The sequence below is a fragment of the Barbus barbus genome (genome assembly GCF_936440315.1).
Source record: "Barbus barbus genome assembly, chromosome: 7".
Lineage (NCBI taxonomy): Eukaryota > Metazoa > Chordata > Actinopteri > Cypriniformes > Cyprinidae > Barbus > Barbus barbus.
The window spans coordinates 16,408,402-16,430,972 of record NC_136735.1 but is presented as its reverse complement, the minus strand read 5'-3'; the positions used below and the strand labels follow the sequence as shown (position 1 = coordinate 16,430,972).

Sequence of the window (22,571 nt, the reverse complement as noted above, 5' to 3'; positions counted from 1 at the left end):
ATAAATCAGGAAGCCTCGCTGAAACTTGAAAGATCTGTTGTTCATCATTTTGGATTGGCACCTTCTCAGATGAAGCCGAGGTGGGAGAAATGAAGCACCCTAACAGAATACAATCTTTAAGGAGCACAATAACAGCTTCTATGGATTTATTTCCATTTTTCCTCTCCTCCCACCACAAATCAAAACCTGAATGGAGGGTGATACTGACGCCAAAAATAGTGTTGGCGCAAAAATTTTATTATTATACAAATGTATTCTGTATGTGGGCTTCTATGTGTGTGGTTTTCTTGCTGTCAACCTGACTGCCAGCAGAGGAAACCTTGTGTTTGATTGTTGAGGATCAGTGAGAAAGGCTGAAATGTTGCCAGCTGTAGCGTTCGCTTACATGCATGTCTGTCAGTAGTAGTTATGGCGTGTGTCACAACAGATGTTTATCTGCCCCCACAAGAACTGAAGCATTCTGTAATTCGAGAACATTTTGTTTAGCAAGTGTCCGGAGATGTAGGAAGAGACCTGCTTTTTGACAGGAAGTTTATGTATATTGCATACTTCCTATGGCTTCACGTATAAAAGGCGAAAGAGCAATTGTGGAGTCAACATGCAACAGCCCCACAGGAAAGACCCCCAATGTGCCTTATCGTCATTAAACATAATTGGTTGTGGATAAAGCAATCATTATGACAATTAGAGTAAGCTCAAGCCCCGGCAGACCCAAGAGTGCTATTCTGTCAAGTTTAGCAGTTATCATTCCGAGTCGGCTGTGTTTACTCGGAGCATCAACAGGACATGTGGCCTTTGTGCCTGTGGAAGGCCTGGAGACCCGCTGGGACCCGACTTGGGCATGAAGGAGGATGATAGTGATTTATCATGACTTTGATTCTAATGTTCTGTATCTCCTTCAAGCCCAATCCCCTTACTGCCAGTTAAGCTAAACTGCTTGGAAACAATGCTCTGTCTACTTAAGAGAGTCTCCCAGAGCGCCGTGGGTGTTCTCTGATGAAACCGTATCTCTTCAGTCACTCACACACGCACACACACAAACTGTGTGACATTATCAAATATGCTGTGCTACTTGTGCTTCTCCAATTACTGACAGAAGTTTTGTACTGAAATGCAGAGACACGACTGATCATCTCCCCTTCCCTTTATTTTTACCACCTTTATGATGTTTTTTACATCACAGGTGGGTCAGTGAAGTTCTCATTTTTATTTTTTGTCCAGATGTATTGATAAAACATACAATAACTTGAATACGCATGTTATAAGATGGCATGGTTTTAATTTCTTAATTAAAATTCATTTTCATATCTTTTGGGGGGCATAAAGTCTAAATGTCCTAATATAATAAATAAGAACAACTTTTAATTGGTCTTTTATGATTATTATTGCAGTTATTTAAAACACCAAGACATTTGAACAGACCTTTGTCCACCAATTCAAAGTAACATTGATCACCAACCAGCAGAATCATACAGAAAAAGCAGGAAGTTATATGATAAAGAGGACACCTTCAGACACTCATGACTGTCAAGGTCAATAATCATCTTAAAATATTAGATAATTTGACCTTTTTTGATATTCATAAATTAATAATTCATGCTATTAAAAATATAAACTATTGAAAACTCACATTCATTCAAAATGTAAGAAAAATATGACCTTTTACTTTATGGTTACACCGCATGACATTTTTAGTGTCATCGAAATGTTTTATAAACTATACATTTTTTAAAACTGTATGATACCAACATGCATACAAAGAGCATATTCCTTAGAACTTGGTCATTTGATTTAAGTTAGATTTTTGACAGTCTTGTTTGTCACTGACCCAGATGTTTCAATTCAGATCTTCCAAATAAAGTGTCAAAGATCAAACATCTAATGCCTTATTGTTTTTTTGGCTTCTGCTGCATAGATCTAGCAAGGTGGATTGCACTGGCTACTGTGGAAGCATGTTGTAGGACTGCTGTCCTATTTGATTTATTGCAAACTAAATTACTTTATTACACTCTCACATCTGTGGCTGGTCTCCAAGCGCAACCCTGCACCATTCTGATTGGTTTCAACAAAGTAAGAGTGCTATCAGTGGAGGGGCTTAAATAGTTAACTAGCAGTTATTTATTTTGAGATATCTTGTAAACTAGTTACCGTGTCCCAAATGCCGAAAAATAGAGTCATACAGTGATCCTGAAGCGTAGGATTTCAGCGCTCTAAAGTGTTTATCTTCTAAACTATTTGTGTGAAAGAGCCCTGATTTAGTTCAGATTGACATGATAGGTACACAAGTATGGTACCACTTTGTTGTTGCCCTTGCTAGACGTAGTGAAGAAGACATCTGCACGCAATGTGAGCGGAGTTCCATTGTGGTGTATCAACTAACTCAAGGGGTCCAGCTGCAAAAAACTATTTCTTGCCGAAGCAAATAGATCACAGCATGTTGTGCACTCTGTCACTTGACACGCACAGCTGTTGAGCTCTTTCAGCTCGACGAGCAGGAGGGCTCTCGACTCTGTCAAAAAATAAGTATCCTAGCTTTGACAAATGGATCTTTTCCTCTCTCGTCTTTTGACTCTTTGAACAGTTCTCTTTGAGAAACGGCTTCTGCTTAGCTGTCATCTCACATAGCTTCCTGGCCGAGGTTTTGACTTTGCAAGGACCCCCGAGACAGGATGAGCACCTGTGATGGAGCCATTCAGAAGATTTGTGGATTGCTCCAGAGAGCTGCCTCTGCAATAAGTGAATGTTATCCTACGATTCGATCTGCTCTTTTCACCGCTTGAAAGTGAGCGATCCTCACTCCAGTGCTGTCACAGGATTAATGTGTGTTAACAGGTGGAGGAGGGGGATTTGACTTGGGTCTTGGGATTCATTGTGTTGAACTAAATGGAACTCTGAATTAGTGTGAGCATTTCAGATTGCCTTTGAGGTAGGCACGCATTGTTTTTCTCCAATCATCTCGGGTGGAATGCCTCTTTATGTAGGATTGCCTGAGCCAATAAGGATCAAAAGGTGCTCAGAAACAATGTGCAAGCCAGGCCATGCATCAAGCCCTGAAAAGCAAGCAGCTGCCGATGGGGAGGATGGGGGTCCAGGAGGGGGGCGGTAGTGCTCCCTGTTCCTGTCTGCGAATACATCTGACCCCGATGTATTCTCACTAGCATTCTTTTCAAGAAGCTGTTACAACCTAATCTTCGTACTGTCAAAGCAACAGGCAATGCGCAGAATGCTAACATAGCGTTGAACCTCTGCCCATGACGTTTTGAAGCCAGATTTCGGAGATGAACTGTTCCTATCGACATCAGCATGCTGCAAGGTTAACCTGATGAAATGTCTAAGCAAAGTTCTCATGGCTGCTTCAGTGAAACAATATGTACCAGCGTTGCAACTAAGCAGAGGCTTGAACACGTAGCCCTACATCTGCTATGATGGATGGAGGGAAAATATCATGAAGTTTGTCTTCTCTTAATTAAGTTTTTGGTAGCACCCAGAGGAACGGGCCTGGAAAAAGGAAGGGTTTTTTGTGCCTACTTGTTGAGGGAACGATCATTAGCAAAAGCTAATATTTCAGCTAATTTTGTTCTTTGGTGGTCCCTGGCCTAAGATCATACGACTTTCTGGAATTCTTAACTTGACCTGCTCCCTCTGTGTTTGTTTTGGGATTCAGGTCAGTGCATCAGGAGTCCAACATGTTGAGAGGGAGTTTTTGGGGAAAGGAAGAACTTTTCATTCGAAAAAGCAGAGCATGGATATCAACCTGCTGTTAACTCAACCCAACCTCGTTTTGTGTTTGACTAATGTAGAACAGACATTTAATGGGTACCACAAAGTTTTGCTTGTGATTTCACTCTTTGTGGTCTACTAAAGAGTCCTCCTGAGTGTTATTATTCATGTCCCTACAGATCCAATTCGAATTCCTCCAAAGCATTCCAGAGATGGAGCGCTAGCACTTGAAGCCTATTCGAATTGGATTACTTCAGCACAGCCCAACAGAGTCGCTCTGACCAATTTATGATCTGTATGTTTTGGCGTGTACTGTGAGCTGAACCACACCGTTAACTTGAATCCACAGAAGACCTCTCTTTGCTGAATTCCTGTGAGAAATCCTAAAGGAATGCCGCAGAGATGGCACAGCCAGCTAATTTCATGAAAACTCTTTGTTTACTTATTTGACAGCCAATATCACTAAATTGTTAGTGCATGTGCTGTAATTAAACTGGTGTTATGTCTTATCCCAAAGCATTAAATCATAATCGTTTTTTAAGGGACTTGCCTCAAACCCATTTGTTCATTCATTGATTCATTCATGAGGCATACGCTTAGCAATCTGTTCATTCATTTCATTTGTGTTGCCAGAAGGAAAACAAAGTTGGAAAGATGAAAGGGAGTAAAGCCCAACATTATTACTTTCCCCAGGAACTAAAGTGACATAGCTGCTTATTACAACGGACTATGATGAGTGGACCACCAGAGTAGTGACAACTCATGTAGTAGCCTCCGGGATGAGAGGTTTTACCTATTACGCAAGCAATTTCAATGTTTTCTAACTTTTTGCCAAGACAGTGGGAGTGTTGGGGTTTTTTTTTCTTTTCTGCCCATTCTTTTTCTTTCTTCTCTCAAATTTTGCACGGGTTTAAAAATAAAAAAAGAGAGAGAGAGGGAAGAGGGTGGACGGGGGGCCAAAGGAATCCTGGACTTTTGTGCTCTCTATGAACTGCGAGCGAGCTAATGAATTGTTTCAGCCACTCGGCACTGCATTCACGGATATCCCCCAAAGATTACACACACAAATCACTTGCACAATGGAGGCCGCAAGGAGGGCCTGGGCATCCCTGAGGAGCCTGGCCCCAAATACAAGCGCTTATAACCAAGACAGGGTTGTGGTGAAAAGGTTGGTGTGGGGGGGTTTGCTTGAAGTCAAATGTTTTATAATCGTTTGTAATGCAGTAGTCAAGGAGGGGGGAGGTAAGAAAAAAAGCAAGGGGGCAAGAGGGCATGGGGTAACTGGCCCCCATATGGAGAGAGACCGAGATGGAGAAAGGCTGAGAGAAAAAGGAAAGAGAGAGGGGGACATGGGGAGGCCCGGCTTTAGCTTTTTGCAGCCCAGCCCAATCTAAAAAAGGGACATAATTAACTTCTGGATTCTTTGTGTACCCCATCTGACTTGCAGGGAGGAGATGAAAGGGGCTTGCTAAGCCTTGCATTCCACCCCAATTATAAGAAAAATGGAAAGCTCTACGTCTCCTACACAACCAACCAAGAGCGTTGGGCTATCGGACCACACGACCACATTCTTCGTGTAGTCGAGTACACTGTGTCCAGGTAATGAGAAACCAAAACCTGAGCAAGCATAGGGACCACTAACCAGAGCTGTAACCATCACAAACAATTGGGGGATGTGTCCTTCCTCATATTCAGATATTGTCAAACTGTCCGCCTTGATGTTCCAAAGGGCAAAACAAGGAAGGGGGAAAAAATCTGTTAGGGACAAAACCCTGCCCTACCCCAATGTCAATTTGTGGTTACAGCCTTGGATCAAACACTTTACACATGGACATGTATGCGTAATGTTTGTTTTCCATGCGGTTTTGGATAAGTCATGAGAAGGCGAGCTCCTCATGAAATGCTTTCACTGACAGTGATGATTGTTTTATAGAGATATGTAATCACAACATATAATTACCACGAAGGCTGACATCCATTCTGATTGTTTTCAGCTCCCCAGCGGCAATGCAAAACACCCAGCATTAACAAACCCTCTAAAGTATACATTTTGAAAATTAGACTTTCAAATGCCAAACTAACCAGAGTCATCTGATTTAAACGAAATGTTTTTTTTTTGCATTTTCTGTGGTGATTTTTAGTAAATAATCACTTGCCAGTTTTAAACTATTAAATTAATAAATATATTTTGAAACTATTTTTTTAAATAATACATTAATTCAGTTTTGTATTTAAATGCATTTAGTTTTCTATTTTCTAGGCTCAGATAGAGAAAATGGATGGATTGATGGATTTAGGTTTATATATAAATGTTTTAATATATAAATATTGGTGTAATTATATAAATGTTTTAAGGAAAAACCCAAACCAGGTGGACACAAGAACCACTCGGGTTTTAATGGAAGTAGCTGAGCTCCACCGAAAGCATCTGGGAGGGCAGCTCCTCTTTGGCCCTGATGGGCTTCTGCACATCTTTTTAGGTGATGGCATGATCACTTTGGACGATATGGAGGAGATGGATGGTCTGAGGTAAGTACTGAATGCTTATGGCTGTAATAAATCAGGCACTAGTGATGAGTCAAGCTATGTAATAGTTATATAAGCATTGTTTCAAATATTTTCAATGGAGTGTTTTTCTTCCTTAGTGATTTCACAGGATCTGTCCTTCGGGTGGATCTGGACACAGATTGCTGTAGCACTCCTTACTCTATACCCAGAAACAACCCCTATTTCAACAGCACAAATCAGCCCCCTGAAATCTTTGCCCATGGACTGCATGACCCAGGGAGGTAAGGTCAAACATTTTACTGAATTTGAAATCAATCAAAAAATGGATTGTTAGATTGTTAGGGAAAGCTACTCTATGAATTCTTTTCATTATATGTTGGAACATGGATGTGAGAATTTGCACCTTTACATCAGTGAGCTCAGGCACTGATGTTGGGCGATGGGGTCTGGTTTGAAGTCCTCATTCCAGTTCATTGGGGTTCAGGTCTAGGTTTTGTGAAGGCTAGTGAAGTTCTTCTGCACCAGATGCAGTAAATCATTTGTTTATGGACCTCACTTTGGAAAAGCGCCCACCCAAACTGTTACCATAAAGGTGGAAGCACAGAGTTTCTCAAGAATGTAACTTAAGTGTTAAGATTTGTCTGGAATTAAGGGACGTTGCCAATCTTGCCTGTTAGAATGAGAAGTGCATGCCAAAACATATACCATATAATTAAATAAAGTGTCATATAAGAAATAGCAGTGTGGTTTACACTGCTGCTGTCTTGCAAAATGCATTAAAATGGTATTTTGTGCTCTAGGTGTGCAGTAGATAAGCTCCGCATGGACACCAACGGGAGTCTGCTGATCCTGTGCACAGATACTGTTGGCAAAAATACGACAACAGGCAGGATCCTACAGGTCATCAAAGGGAAAGACTACGGTATGTATGTTAGAAGTGGCTGGTTTCTAAAAACACGATGGATTACTGTACAAGCAGAAAGGCTTTTCAACAAGCCAAATCGTTCCAACCAGGCAACCACTCAAGAAGTTCCTGTATTGTATTTCAGAAAACATTAAATTCTCCCTCCATGTACTGGTTATGAAATAATGTTAAGATTTTATGCTGAGAACAGAATGTCTTCGATGGAATGGGGGTACGTTCCAAAACAATTATTTAAGACTTTCCGTACAAACCGATCAATGCTTTATTCAAGAAAACCATTACAACACTATCGTTTCATAACGTGAGAACACACTTTAAATATGAAATGCTTCTTTTAATGCCTGGGGACTTGAAAGTATATGTACAACTATGTAATTTATTGCTGTCGAAGAGCATTTAGATAGTCATTTAGTACATTGTTGAAACACAAAACGACCAGCATGGCAGTCCATCTCTCAGTCGTGCTGACTAAGACCCCTAAATCAATACCATAAGTGAATATATATTATTTCATATGGCCAAAGTAATGGATTGGCTTTCTCGTACTCCTCCTTACACATTGGCAGCAAACAAATATGGCTCTCTCCCAGCCAATGCATTTAAACTCCAAAAAGATTGTCTTGCAAGTGTGCAAAATTAACCCAAACTCCAAGCCATTTACGATGTTAAACCATCACCATGGTGAATGACTTACTTCATTAAATCACATTTTATTGTTTGACTGTAAGGTTATAATACTGGCCATTCCCTAAACTGCTGTAATCTTTGTAGCCAGACAAACTTAAACAAATATACACAAACACTCAATAGTAATTGTAGGATTACCTCACCCTTTCCTCTTGTGTCCTTTTCCTAATCTATTTGAGCTATAATGTGAACTTAACAGTGCTTAATAAGGACATTTAGTGAAATGAACATAGCCCTCGATATCAAGTTTACATTGTGTTTTTATAACCGTCTGGGGAATAGCTAATTAAAACCAGCCTGTGTGAAGTGCTAATGGTCTCTTGACAGATTGTGGTAAACATGGATATCCCTTACACAAACAAAGAAAACTGTTATTATGGGGATAAATTAACTTTGCGACACATGTAGGATGGTGATTGAAGACATCTAGTGTGGAAAAAAGTGTAAAATTGAGTTATCTAAACAATGCAGATGATTTCCGTTAACTCATTTGAATTTTTAAGATCTAATCTCATAAAAATAACCTAAAACTCATAAAATGTACAACCACATGTCGACTTGTTACCGGCTTGCTCTGCTTTTCTCTCTTGATGGTGAGTTGTTGGTGTGTCTGCCCACAGAAAATGAGCCATCTATGTTTGATTTGGGGTCAAATGAAGGTGCCGTCCCAGTTGGTGGATTCATCTACCGGGGATGCCAGTCAAGAAGACTTTATGGAAGTTATGTATTTGGAGACAGAAATGGGTATGTTGTGTTACTATACAAAACTACTTTGTATTTCCCATTAACAGTCAGAGAAACTGAATAGTTATGCTTCCAAAAAACACATATTGAACTTTCATTTTCATATTGCTCCTCTTTGGGTTTTTGTGGTAATTGTTAAACTGCGAATGGAAACTGCTATCTTTCCTGTGTTATTGACTGTGCCAGCACACACACTCGCCACATACCCCAATGAAGAAAAATAGCTTTTTCGGGGTAAATTGATAGCCGTTTTCCTGCCAGGTCAATGGGCCGCTGGTATATGTTTTTCACACTTTACGCAGGTTTATAATTCATCCTCACTATCAGCCTGCCTTTTTGTCAACAGTGAGAGATAAACTGTATAAAGTAAATTGTTCCTGGAAATCCAAAGCAGTAAATTATGCCTGATTTTTTGCCATGTAACTTTGTGTTTTGTAACAAATAAATTTGTTCGCTCAAGTCTGCTGGGTAGACAGAGCAATGACATTTTTAACCCCTGACTTTATGATCGTTACAGGAACTTCAGAATTTTTCAGAGGCCTTCAGAAGACAGGTCGTGGCAAGAGAAGCCTCTTTGTCTTGGTACTAGCAGTTCCTGTGGTTCCTCGCTGGTCGGCCACATCCTGGGGTTTGGCGAAGATGAATTAGGTCAGTGAGCTCTTAAAAAGCTTTATGTGTGTTCGTTTCTCCGCACATTTTGTGTGCTTCTGTCATAACCTTTCTTCATGGTTCTGTCAAGTTTAAAACTGTATTATGCAGAAGATACATTGTTCATTTTGGTTATTTTTTTAATTGAAAGAAATAAATGCTTTTATTCAGCAAGGATGCATTACATTGATCAGAAGTGACAGTGAAGACATTTACATAGCTACAAAAAATACATTTCAAATAAATGCTGTTCTTTTGAATTTTCTATTCATCAAAGAATCCTGGAATACACATTTTAAAAATATATTAAAATAGAAAACTCTTATTTTATTCATTTTATTATATAATTGTAATAATATTTCTGATTTTACAGTATTTTGATCAAATAAATGCAGCCTTGGTGAGTTTAACAGGCATCTGAACATTTGAACAGGCATTTCTTAAAAGGACTAATGCAAAAAAAAAAGAAAACAAAGGATTTGTTTAGTTTAGACAAGGTCTATTGAAGTGATAATTTTACATTAGAATGTGTATACCGTAGTCACAGGAAGGAGAAAAAACTGGCTCCTGAATCCAAGAATCGTCTGAATGATACAAAACAGAAAGAAAACCAATCCCTTGTCCTACCTCCCATTTTCAAATATATTTCCTCCAAAGAACATTTTGCTATGATACAGTACTCCTTTAGTTTCCTGACAGATTACTTCCTCTTTTTTGCTGCTAACAGAAGGTACAATTGGAAATCAAAGGTCAGCGCAATCCGTCACCATATAGGGTTTACATGTGCAATCTTCTCCATTTCCTTTGTTGTTCTTTCAACATTGATAACTGAATTCTGGCTTACTGGAATAGTAATGGGGGTCATTTTTATATGAACTTGATGCCAGCCCCTCCGACAGCGCCTTGCCAAAGCAAAGTTATGCACACTCACTGCTGCTACGCTGTACTCTCTGCCACCATGTAATATCCCCACAGCTCAGTGCATCACAGGGAACATAAACTCTCGAATCCAAACACCAGGTCAAGTGTGACAGAGAATAAATCTCGTGCTTTGCCAAGAGTGGGCCTCTGTGAGGGAGAGATAGCATTTGTTGCTGATTTGTAAGAGGGATTCAGTGGAAGGCTGTACTGGAGACCCACATGGCAGTCTCTTGACACATGTTTACAATCTGTGCACAGTGCTGCAAGCTTGCTCCTCATTAAATTACTTGCATGACGATTTAATGAGCCCCTCTCGAAACCCTGTCATGCACTAGTGTCAAGTGCAACGAGTAGGAAGGAAGGAAGGTGAGAGAAGACAAATGAGATCCCTGTAAGACCTACATGTTTTCTATCCTCTGCAGGTGAGGTCTACATCCTCTCTTCCAGCAAAAGCACGGCGATACAGTCGCACAACGGAAAACTCTACAAGTTGGTGGACCCTAAAAGGTGTGTTGAGCTTCAGATACACAGAGCAGCATGTTGTATACAACGGAGTTTATGCAACAGCCTCTCTGTTTTTCCGTTTTCATTGCTCGCATGTGAAATATGTGATGTTACTTCTGAGCAATGCTAATATTGAAACTCGTGTAATTAATTCCATTTTTATTCGGCATTACAAAACATCTCCCGGTATTCTTCTTACGTGCTATGGTTTGAACATCTGCGTGATTAGTTCATACCAAGAGAGAAGGTTATTTTGAAGAATGTTACAACTGGATTTGTTCATATAATGAAAATCAGTGGGGTCCAAAACAACATTTGTTGACACTCGTTGTGGTGTGTGGCCAAATATGGTGGCCCATACTCGGAATTTGTGCTCTGCATTTAACCCATCCAAGTGTACACACAGTAGTGAACATACACCCGGAGCAGTGGGAAGCCATTGCTGCCGTGCCCGGGGAGCAGTTGGGGGTTCGGTGCCTTGCTCAAGGGTCTCACCTCAGTTGTGGTATTGAGGGTGGAGAGAGTGCTGGTTATTCACTCCCCCACCTACAATCCCTGCCGGACCTGAGACTCGAACCCACAACCTTCGGGTTTACAAGTCCAACTCTCTATCCATTAGGCCACAACTGCCAACTGCCTCCATATTGACAGATGTTTGTGTGGACAGACATATCTTTCTTTTGTGGTTGAGTTAATGATGACAGAATGTTCATTTGTGGGTGAATTATCCCGTTAAAGCACTACTCGTTTTCGCTCACAGACACGCACAAGGACTCTAGCTTCCCTTAAACAAATCATCACACAACTGCCGGTCTCAGCCAACACAAACCTCGGCCATAATTGGAGAGTAAGCATACCATTTCCAAATGTTAGTGTAACGTGTTTCTAACACCAACACAGTCAAGGTGGCTTGGACACAGCGCTGGTTAACTAGCAAGCCTGTGTGGTCGTCGGTTGGGTGTTTTCCTTGCTTTGACAGGACTTACACACCTGTCTTCAACAGAGGGAATGTTTTCCTTGAGAACCTTGAGTACATTCAAATGCTGGGGTATCTTGCAGCCGAATAAAATTGATCCAATTGACATACATGTGCACCGGTTCACGGCGAGAGATTCAGCACATGTGAGTTGGTTAAAGGATTTAATCATTTCTGTATGCTAGTGGGCTTTTTTCAATATGGCGTAATTTAACCCGTGTGTTTTACACCACTAAAATCCACTTTTACGATAGATCTTGAAAATATGTCGTTCTCACCAAGCCAAGTACATATGAAAGGCATATCATCTATTAGAAATGAGCATATGAATTCCCACGTAACAACTGCCAAAAGTGTTTGCATTTTTAATAGATCAAATATATCATTTCCAGAAAAAAGGGACATTACAATAGGCACAGGCAGATCTGTCAAATCTCTAATTCAAACCAATCCCTCATGAAACTTGTTTTTGTGCTTTCTACGCCATTGAAAGTCCTTTTACTGGACCCTTTTACACCATGAGAGCTATATAATTTACCCTCAATTATCAGGTGAAATGATTCAAAACTTTATTACTTACGTGCTAAATTATTCAGATCCTAACCAATTTTATAATTTTGCTGAAGTACAAATGAAAATTTCACTTAAAATGTGCTTATTTAGTCTGTGATATGTCAAAGCATCTCACATTTTAATAAATCCACCTTGCAATAGTTGTACTACTCAATGGTCGAATGCAACTCTTAGGAATTGCATTTCATGAAAAAATGTTTTTTGAATAAAAAAAATCATTCATAATATGCATGCTTATTTAAGTAAGGACTGAAGGCTAAACGAAAACTACAAGCATTCCAGGGAAAAGTACAAAAAACGTGATTATCCAAGAGGTTCAGTTATCTGGATGTGGAAGGCCACCCATACAATGGCTACAGTAGGTTGTTCTTCAAAACTCTCAATTCAAACATGAAGCAGAAAGGCTTATGATCACTTTAAAAAGCTACGAAGTTCAATTTCTAAGAATTACAGAGAGGTGCACCAGTCAATTATAAGATAAGAGTTATTTGTAACGCTGATAGTTATAGGGGACCACGAGACGGCACATCTGAAGTTTGCCTTAGTAGTGGCCCTGTTGCAGTTGTGCTCCAGATAAGGCCTAGATTCAAAGCAATATGTGTGGTGCAAATCTAACACTGCCCACATCTTAGTGTATGCTATACCTGCAGTGAAGTATGTTGGTGAACACATCATGGGGGCTGTGTTTCATCAACAGGAAATGGCTTGTTAGAATAAAAAAGAATATGTACCAACACTATTTTCAGAAATTCCAGTAACAAAATTGTCAGTGCCCTATAATGACCTAGTCTAAAGGCCCGTTCACACCAAGGATGAAAACTATAAAGATAACAATAAAGATATAGTTCTAAAAATCATTCTCAATATTAAGGAATAGCAGAGTCCACACCACAGCTATAATGATAAAGCCACAGAGAAACAATATCGTTGGAATCACTTCCAGAACGATTATTTTTTCCAGCTGATGAACGATACAAACATTGAGAGCCAATCAGAATCCATCCTGCTGTATCGAGCTCAAGAATTTAAAGCAGCAGACGAGTGTGTGCTTAGAATAAACAGATGATATCGTTCACTGCTGTGGATGCTAATATCGTTATCTTTATAGTTATTTGCCTTGGTGCGAACGGGGCTCAAGTCTGATCTCAATTCAAAAAAAATTTCAGTCCATACTGAAACCTGGAGAAAATCTGTCTGGAAGAATGGGCCAATATCACATCTAATAAATAAATAGACATTGTAATTACTGTAAAAAGTGACTTTTAAAGGGGTCATCGGATGCAAAATTCACTTTACAAGTTGTTTGAAAATAAATGTGTTTTGGAAGTGTGTGTATACATACATTTGTATAAAGATACAAATCCACCCAGTTTTTTTTTTTTTAAATCCTTATTTTGAAATTCACTTTCTCAAATCAGGCTGCTCTGAGATTCCTGTCAGAATGACGTAGTTCTGTGCAGGCCGCTCCCACAAGAGTTCATTGACAAGACCATCTTACCTTAGACCTGCCCTGAGTGAGCTGTGAGCTGTCCTCCATTGTGCTGACTCCAGTGCAGGGGAAGACAAGATGTCTCTGATTAAGCGATTGAGGTGTTTTGTTGTTGGATGTAGTAATGAATATAGCAGTCGTCAGTTACTCCCGACATCTGAGCCGCTGAAGATGCAGAGAATTAACATTACTTTCGTTTTGAATGGAATGCACCAATCTCGATCTGCCTAAATGCATCTGTGTTCGCACAAATCATTGGTGATCCAGCTTCGTCTACAGAAGAAGTGAGTATAAGGGTTTTTTATGAATCTTTGCAAATCGCCTTTCCTAATAATGTGCTAGTTAGCAAGTTTCACGGCTGGAGTTTACAGTCTGCAACATGGCCTAAAAAACGGCTTGCTGAAAACTGCTGATTTTGACAGGGTAAAAAGGTTTTTTTTTTTTTACACTACCATTGAGAAATGTATATGTTATGTTATAGACTTTTCATTAAGACCCTAAAGAATCATATCAACTTGTGGAAAGTGGACATCCGATAACCCCTTTAAAATACAAAAAAAAAAAAAATTATTGAATCAGTATGCAAACTATGAAATCAGTTAAAAAAAGCAGATATCTCAGAAACCAATATTTGTATGTAGGATTTCAGCAAGCATTGAGAGAAAATTGCTTGAAGGTCTGAATATTTTTGTGAGGCACTGTATACCCAGGTGACGACAGTGCCACCCAAGTCTAATGCTATTAATTACCACAGATGTTTCCATGAGTCTCCTAAACAAGGCCCCTCAAACTTACTTTATTTATGTTTTCTGGCATTGCCGCATTTTTCCAAAGAACAATTCTTTCCACCATTGATTGGAGTTGTTTAGTCTTTTGGACCTGTAGTGTTGGGTTCACTGTTTTATATATCATGTCACTTTTTGTGATCTTATTACCAAATAAAAGAGGTGATATAACATTTCTGAGTGACTAGCACTGTCAAGTGGGGTGGTCTAGCATTTACATTTCTAGTATCTACATTTACATCTTTTCTGCACCTTTTAACCTTTGCGTTCTGGCTAGGGCTTCAAAATACCTACTTTGTGTTTGGAATATGATCTGCCACATTGCGTTTTTGGGTTGTAGAAATGTGGGGTAGGGCAGAAAGCATAAAATATATAATGGAATATCATATCAAATGTTTGAGGTATTGCAGTAAACCTCACTGGGATGACTGCACCCATCTGAGTTTGTTTTGCAGTCTGTTAATGTAGAAGCCACCGCATACTGAAATGTACATGTATCGAAGGCCAATGTGGACAAGAGAGAGGCTGTAGGATTGTTTATTGGCTGGTAGTTATAACTGAGAAGATGCCAGTAAGTGAACTATTTATAATTTGTTTTTTTTTTCTGTAATATTAAATACAAACTGATGCACATCCTCAGTTTTATTCATTTTTTTTAATGGTCCAGTATATGCAATGTTGAAATGTTTGTTATCTCAGTAGGCGTACTCCCTGTAAGCAAAATTTAGCCCAGCAAGCAAATTTTACCCCATGTAGCAATTCTTTTGGGAGATACAGTCTGTTCTGACAGCTGAATGACAACATTTCAGCAGAAATCAAGGAATGTTTGAAGAACACATCTCGTTGTTTCGTCACCAAAAAAAAAATGTTGAGTTTTGGTTGAGTGTTACTTAAGTGATTTCTGAAATGACCTTAAGTCATTTTAGAACCACAGACGTGAGGATATGTCAGAGAGAAAACATGGAGTTTATCTCCCATGACTTTGGATTTTGTTGTATGAATGTGTCAAATAGGTTCTTTAGATGCACTTTTCTATAGCAATATAGAGGTAACAAATTCCTCTAGGCATAAGTGTGTGTGTCAAGAGCAGGATATACAAACACTTTAAAAAGTGCTCACATTCTCCTGGTCTCCATCCTTCACAAGTCTCCTTTATTTCATGGTCTCTCCTAAATCTCTCCTGCTCACAACCGTGTTCCTCCCCTTGACAAAGACCCTTAGGGGTGGTACTGAATGAACAGCTACAATACACAGTAATTTTTTTGATACAATGTAACCACAAAGAGGTACAAACAAAAGACAGACATGACAAAAAGGACAGAGGAGTCACACAGAGTGCCTTGATGAAGGCTTTTTTATGCTGTGTTCGTTGAACACCCCTCAGCCCTTCACTCACCCCTATACTTGCTTTCATCAAATAATTCAACTTGTTGGCTTTGATAGGAAGAAACAGTTAATCCAAGAGATATTAAACTGTCTCCTGAAGAAAAGCTCAGAGCTACTGGAGTCATTACCCATTCTGAAATTCCACAGAAAGCACCACAGATTTCCACAGAATTGGACCACTCATCATTCACCAAGTTGTACAAGTCTCCCACCCCATTTATACAATATTTTGGCTTAATTTTTTCATTTACAGCATTTAAAACACCCACAACGTCAATTTCTCAATTCCAGTGTAGATTATTTCAGCCTAGGTAGATGGCGTAGAACAGGGACTGGGATCATGGCTGGCATATTGTGCCAAACAGTCCTTGAATGGACAAAAAGAGAAGTTGTGCAGCTGATGTGTTCAACCTCCCATTCAAGCTACAGGACAGTCTTAAACCAATAAGCTGGGGCATTCTTTTAATTTATCAGTCTGTTTTATGCAAGTGGCCTCACAGAGCTGATACATTCCCACAGTGCCTGTTGACCCAGCTGTCTTTGTCAAGTTCCACGGCAGCAGGTGTTGTTTTCATGGCCACCCTGCCAGTAATACAAACTGTTTAGTAGCGCCACTGACCCCGACGTCATTAACAGTGTTAGTCCAATCCTTTGTAGCGCCTCTTTCTCTCCTTTCCCTCCCTCCCTCTTTTTCTTTTTCACTATCCATCTCTATTTATTTCTCTTCCTCATCTTTTCTGTCTCTTTCTGATTTTTAACATCCTAACAGCCTGTCACAACAACACAAAAAAACAAAAACAAATGTGGATGAGAGACAAGGGAGACCTGATATGGGTGCTGAAAGTGGTTAAGGGGAGCATGGGAACTGCACCCCCAATAGACCCCCCAGCACATCCTGACACAATTCCCTTGTTACCACCCTATTCCTGCCATCAGTCACTGAAGCTGTCAGTGGTACTCAGAGGTCCAACATCCCACTCTCTCACATAGACATTCCCAAGGCTGGTTCATACAATGCTGACAAGCACCGACATCCAACGGTTGTTGGGTTTCATCAATCAGTTTGTTAAACCTATAGATTGTAAAAAAAAAAAAAATAGACATAGTGTCCGTGACATCACCTGTAGGTTTCTGAAGAGCATTTTTGAAGCTCAAAGTGCGCGGAGACTGCCATCGCCACCTTGGCAGCCGTCACTCCCGGATAATCGCAAATGGACAAAAAGGCAGGACATGGGTGGAGCTGGTTGCTGAAACCACGCTCACCTAGCGCAACAGTGGTGACAGCAGCAGCAATTTACCTGTCACGCAAGTGGCCACGCCCTTAATTATGCAGAACTTTAAGGCTTAATATAATTTAAACGGATGAGTTATAAAAAAAAATCATCCCCCTCACAGTTGTAATGAAGGGCAAAGTTAGCTATATAGACCAAAACCACTTTTTATACCAGACTGTAAACATATTTTTTCTGCTGTAAAGTTGGGCATTTTAACATGGGAGGTCTATGGGACTGACTCCCTTTTGGAGCCAGTCTCTAGTGGCTAGTCGATGAATTGCAGTTTAAGTCACATCCGTCTTGGTTTCAAGATGGAGACCGGGAGGTTGCCACTTGGTTAAACCTGATGGCATCTGTTTTTACCAAATTAACATCAGTTTTTTTTTTTTTTTACAAATTCCAACAAACACTGACATAAGACAACTGCAAACCCTTGTTATAGCTGAGAGGTAAGTATCCCTGCCAGCTCTATAGAAACAACTGTGCATAGCTGTCCTCCCCGGAGCCCATTGAGTTTTATCAGACCCCTAAAGCATACGGTGGGTTTGGTGGGGGGTAATTGAGAATGAATGGGGGAAAGTCACATGAGAGGAGGCAGTGCCCCGCAATATGATTGGATATCACTGGTTATGATCGGCTGTGATTGGTTCATATGATTAAATAGCGCCTCTTGTGTTTGTGCATGCTCCGCATTCACAAATCCATCTAAATGAACGATATAATGGCATTAATAGGAAGACAAATAAAAAAGTAAGTGAACAACTCACACATATGTATCACCACTTTGTCAAAATCAAACTTCAAATGGCCTGAAAACAAGCTCTGTGGGGGTTTTAGTGAGCAAACAGCTTGTTGAAATTAAAGGTACATCTCCGCATCTGTGACCAGTGTTAATCCAGCTCTCATGATTGACGATCTGAAAATAAGTTTTATTATTAAAAAGAACAGCTGAACATCAGTTCATAAATAAAATATATTTTTTTAAATAAACAATTTGAACTTTCCACCTACATGTCGTCAAACTCTCAGAGTATTCTGCCGTGCAAAGGCAAAAGACTGTAACTTCGATTTTTGTTGAAAATGAGCTTTGGGACATTCAAGACATCCTTTATCATGTGCATAAGTATCTTGAGTCAATTTCGTTGTTTTTCCGAGAAAATAATGGGTCATCTCAACCGTAACTTCAAAAAGCCCCGGAGAAAGCAAGGCAGAACACCGTATAACACCAGTTACTGCTCTTTCACTTTGTTTGGAATGCTCAAATTGAGTTACGGCGTTCTGCCTTTGTTTAACTGCTCGTCAAAATGAAGTTACGGTTACAGCTTGGAGTTATACGGTGTTCTGCCTTTTTTTCTTTACTGTCCATTAAAGTCTGCCACATTTTAATTACAGTGTAGACAAACGAATTAGATCGCAATCTACCAAACAGCTCCATATAACAAAGCACTGTAAAGACTAGACACCTTGGCAGCAATACATAATCGTGAATAAACTTTAAAGATTTTTTTTTTCCTTTTTGTAATGCAGATTATTCACCGGGCTGTCAATTTTAGTTGGACGCGTGTGTACTTGAATGCCATAGCATGATCAATCATAAAATCAGTAGCCTAACATTTCGCAATTAAATCCATATCCTACCTTTTCTTGTAACCTGATAAAATCAATCCATGGTGCTGAACGTCGTCGGAGATGTTTAACCCACACGCATTTCTGAGCATGCCTGCTTGCTGTTCACATAAATCAAGTCAATATAACCAATTATGCTATGTCTAGCATTCTTTTACGTTACTGAGCATAGCAAATAAATTTGTTGCAAAACGGTATCAAAATAATAATATTAATAATATATTACGGTCAAAATAATAATAATAATATAGTCGCATTACTATATGCAATAGCCTATATGAGATAGCCCATGATCATTAGGTTTTATACAGGTGTTACTATAATGATTTTGTAAATGGTGATCAGCAACCAAATAATGATCATGTGGAAGTGACTGTCTTTTGTCTTGGTATGACTTCACTTTTTGCTGACAATGCAAAAGCAGAGTACATTCACTTCAAAATAGGGTTAAAAATCAAGTTTGAGCTCACCATTTTTTAATGTAGATAATTTTCATTACTAAAACATCTAATTGCCCAATTTCCAGTGTCCTACCTATAATAAATTTGGCTGGACAAGTAAAATAACTTTAAAGTAATTTTCTCAGTTTCACAGTCTAGCGAGTTAAGGTCGTTTGCCAATCTAACACCAACCTTACCACTCTACTAATAGTCTACTAACACTCTAGTGAGACTTAGTAGATATGTTGGTGCAACGTTACTTATAGTCAACAGAATGTTTTAAAAGAGCAATAAAAATGGAAGTGTATAAAGCCAAAAAAAAAAAAAATAATAAAGCCTCCTCATTTCAGAACACCACTGCACACCACTAAAATACTACAGATATGTAATATTTATTCCATATTTTATATATCATGATAGTCACAATTAAATGCAAGTAGTGATGTATCGTTTCTCATGCATTATAACATACATCAGAGTGAAATAGAAAAAAAAGCAGGGCGGAGACTTGGTTTTGTCCATCAGATGTTGATTGGATGCAGACTAAGTGATTGGAAAATCCAACTAATATACAACTAATTACAATAAATTATGATAAAAAAGATGCGAGTCAATAAAAGACACATGCAAACACTAATTGTTCATAATAAGAGCAATGATATGCATTTAGGAAATTAGAAGCTAACTGGATGCAGTTAAAATTGCCTATAGACCACTAGATTGTCATGAGATGGCAACTGAAGTGTTGATATTTATCAGTAATGTGTTAGCCGATAGCAAAAAAAAAAAATGTTTCAAGCTATCGATTGTGCCCGATGTTGCCTAAGCCCACACTATACAAGCTTCATAGAAGTCAAGCTTAAAATAGCTTACTTGCCTACATACTCGGCTCTGCACATTAAACGTAAGTATTTTAACATAGGAAAAATGACACACTTCAGCTTTAAATGCTCAGATTCCACCTCCATTCTTTTCCACAACCCTCATCGTTAAGCACAGAATCATTGGCCACCTAACTTTCCCATACGCCACCTTTAGTGAGATAGACAGGATGTGAACTCACCAAGAGCTCTCCAGCCCGTTTCCCATACAGTTACTGCTTCACTGGAGTCCAATTACAGTGTGTGTGTTTGTGTGTGTGTGCTGGCCTGTTGGGTATGTCAACAGCCCTGCTGCTCACTAATAGACAGCCTTGAAGAGATTTGCCTGGCTCATTAAGCAGTGTGTTTAGCTGAGTGAGGCATAAGAATGTTTGGAGAGCTGAACTTCAGGACAGGTTCATCACAAACCACTTAGTTTGACACTGAGGTTTTGCATTTGAAATCCATTACACACAAAAGCATTATTGTTTCTAGATTTTGATACACGGAGCCCGAAATTTGATGTGTTATTGCAGGAATTATGCACAAACTGTTCATAGTGCAGGAAATTCCCATTCACTTGAATGTAGGTGTGGGGTAATATAAGGGTGTAGGAGAGAATTAAGTAATTCACAAACATTAACTAATGAAATCAGTAAGTCTGTCTTCCTGTCTATATTCATATAAAAAGTATCATCTTTTTCACATTTACAGAACTTCTGCCAATTGAAACCTAAATAAATGTGTTGCTTATAAGCATATTAAGCTGCAGTATACATATTACAAACACTAATTTCACAGTACAATACATTTAGTCAGTTACTTGTTTGTTTAAAGATTTTAAAATAAATTGTAATATAAATACATAAACTATACTATAAATAAGTAAATTAAATATTGACTTGTACTCTTAACAACCAGATTAAGTAATTGCCATTGGTTTATTTTGTATAATGTGTCTGTGACACAACAGTATATAAAAAGATCAGCATATGATTGCATCACACAAACAAGTGACTGTAAGTAAATGACATACAGTATTTTTTTACAGTAATAAAATTAGATGTGACAGTTGAGAGTCTGTTTGAGACAGACAAACATTTGTTAGTCTTTGTGTAGGGATTCACAAATATTAAAATTCTGCTCAATTGGGCTTCACATATGTACTTAATACACTTACAGAATTTAAAATTAAATTGCTTTGTTTAATAGTTGTAATATTAAAGAAACATGTAAGAGATATTAAATATCGGTATGTTACTGATATATTGTGCATCTTTATCTTTGCGAATAAAGTCTCCACTCAATTGCTGCATCTCATTTTGAAGGCTGCATTGTATTTGTCGATCACATATATAATTGAGAATCTCATTTAAGAAAAGTAACCGATAGATTGCAAAGAAAGAAATTACAGTATTTTACACCTCACAAGGTATAACAGTCTGTTTTATTACAGTTACTTTTCTTAAATGAGACATCCTTGATGATGCATGCAGCCTACAAATGCAACCTCTGGAGGACACAGCCTCTAAAATGAGACGCAGCTCATATTTCAAAAATTAGCGTGACCATCCCATGATAAAATGACTCTTTGTCTCTAAACAAGTTTTCCAAATATGTAAGATTGTTTATGAAATACTTCCCTGATTAATACACGTTTGAATGCTTGGCAAGTGTTTAGTTTGTGATCTGCAAGGGAAAATACACTATATTGCCAAAAGTATTGGGTCACCCCCTTCTAATGAACATGTTTGTCTGCTGCTGTGCGCACGTGAGACTGTTACTTAAAACTGTGCTTTATGCTGGACAGTATTTATTTATCGTGAGTTGTTCAAATCGTGGGAATTGAATACGGTTTTAATGATAATTCAAAAATGAAATGGTAATACTAACCGTGGGGAATTTTATCACGACATTGGCTCAAGGTCTGCATTTAAAATCACACCAGAGGTGTTCAGCTGGGATCAGGACTTGGCTTTCTGCAGACCAGTCAAGTTCTTCCACACTGACTGAACCATCATGTCTTTTTGAACCATGCCTTATACACAGAGGCACTGTCACGTTAGAATAGAAAAGGGTCCTGTCCAAACTGTTGCTATAAAATTAGAAGCACACAATTCCCTAGAATATCATTATATGCTTAAACATTAAGATTTGTACGCATAGAAATGACTAAAGTAGTCAAACTTGTTCATTAGAAGGGGGTCTAATAATTATACCCAATACTTTTGGCAATATTATGTATGTCAGAGAGTAGGGTGAGAAAAGCAGACCTTTAGTTGACCATCAATGCTCTGTGACTCATGCAGGCCACAGGTCCCTAAGGAGTGCAGACGGCCAGTAGAGGATCCAGAGATGCTAAGCACCGCTTGCTCCCGTGAATGCAAGAATGGCCACTGTACACCAACTGGCAAGTGTTGCTGCAGTTCTGGCTGGGATGGCCCCTTCTGCTTACGAGGTACAGAGTTTATAAGAGCAATTTATCTGTGTCAAAGTTGGTCAAAC

At 39.0% G+C, this 22,571-nt stretch overlaps 1 protein-coding gene across 1 annotated transcript in view; it reads left to right on the top strand.

Annotated features, from left to right (window-relative positions):
* The window catches only part of LOC306872700 (hedgehog-interacting protein-like), a 36,823-nt gene that overhangs the window by 11,795 nt on the left and 2,457 nt on the right, over positions 1–22,571 (top strand). The window contains exons 5-12 of the mRNA XM_079421457.1: positions 5,168–5,319; positions 6,076–6,249; positions 6,366–6,509; positions 7,029–7,150; positions 8,461–8,584; positions 9,102–9,232; positions 10,576–10,660; positions 22,376–22,524. Coding sequence (XP_079277583.1) covers positions 5,168–5,319; positions 6,076–6,249; positions 6,366–6,509; positions 7,029–7,150; positions 8,461–8,584; positions 9,102–9,232; positions 10,576–10,660; positions 22,376–22,524 — 1,081 coding nt within the window. The remainder of the gene's footprint in view (positions 1–5,167; positions 5,320–6,075; positions 6,250–6,365; positions 6,510–7,028; positions 7,151–8,460; positions 8,585–9,101; positions 9,233–10,575; positions 10,661–22,375; positions 22,525–22,571) is intronic.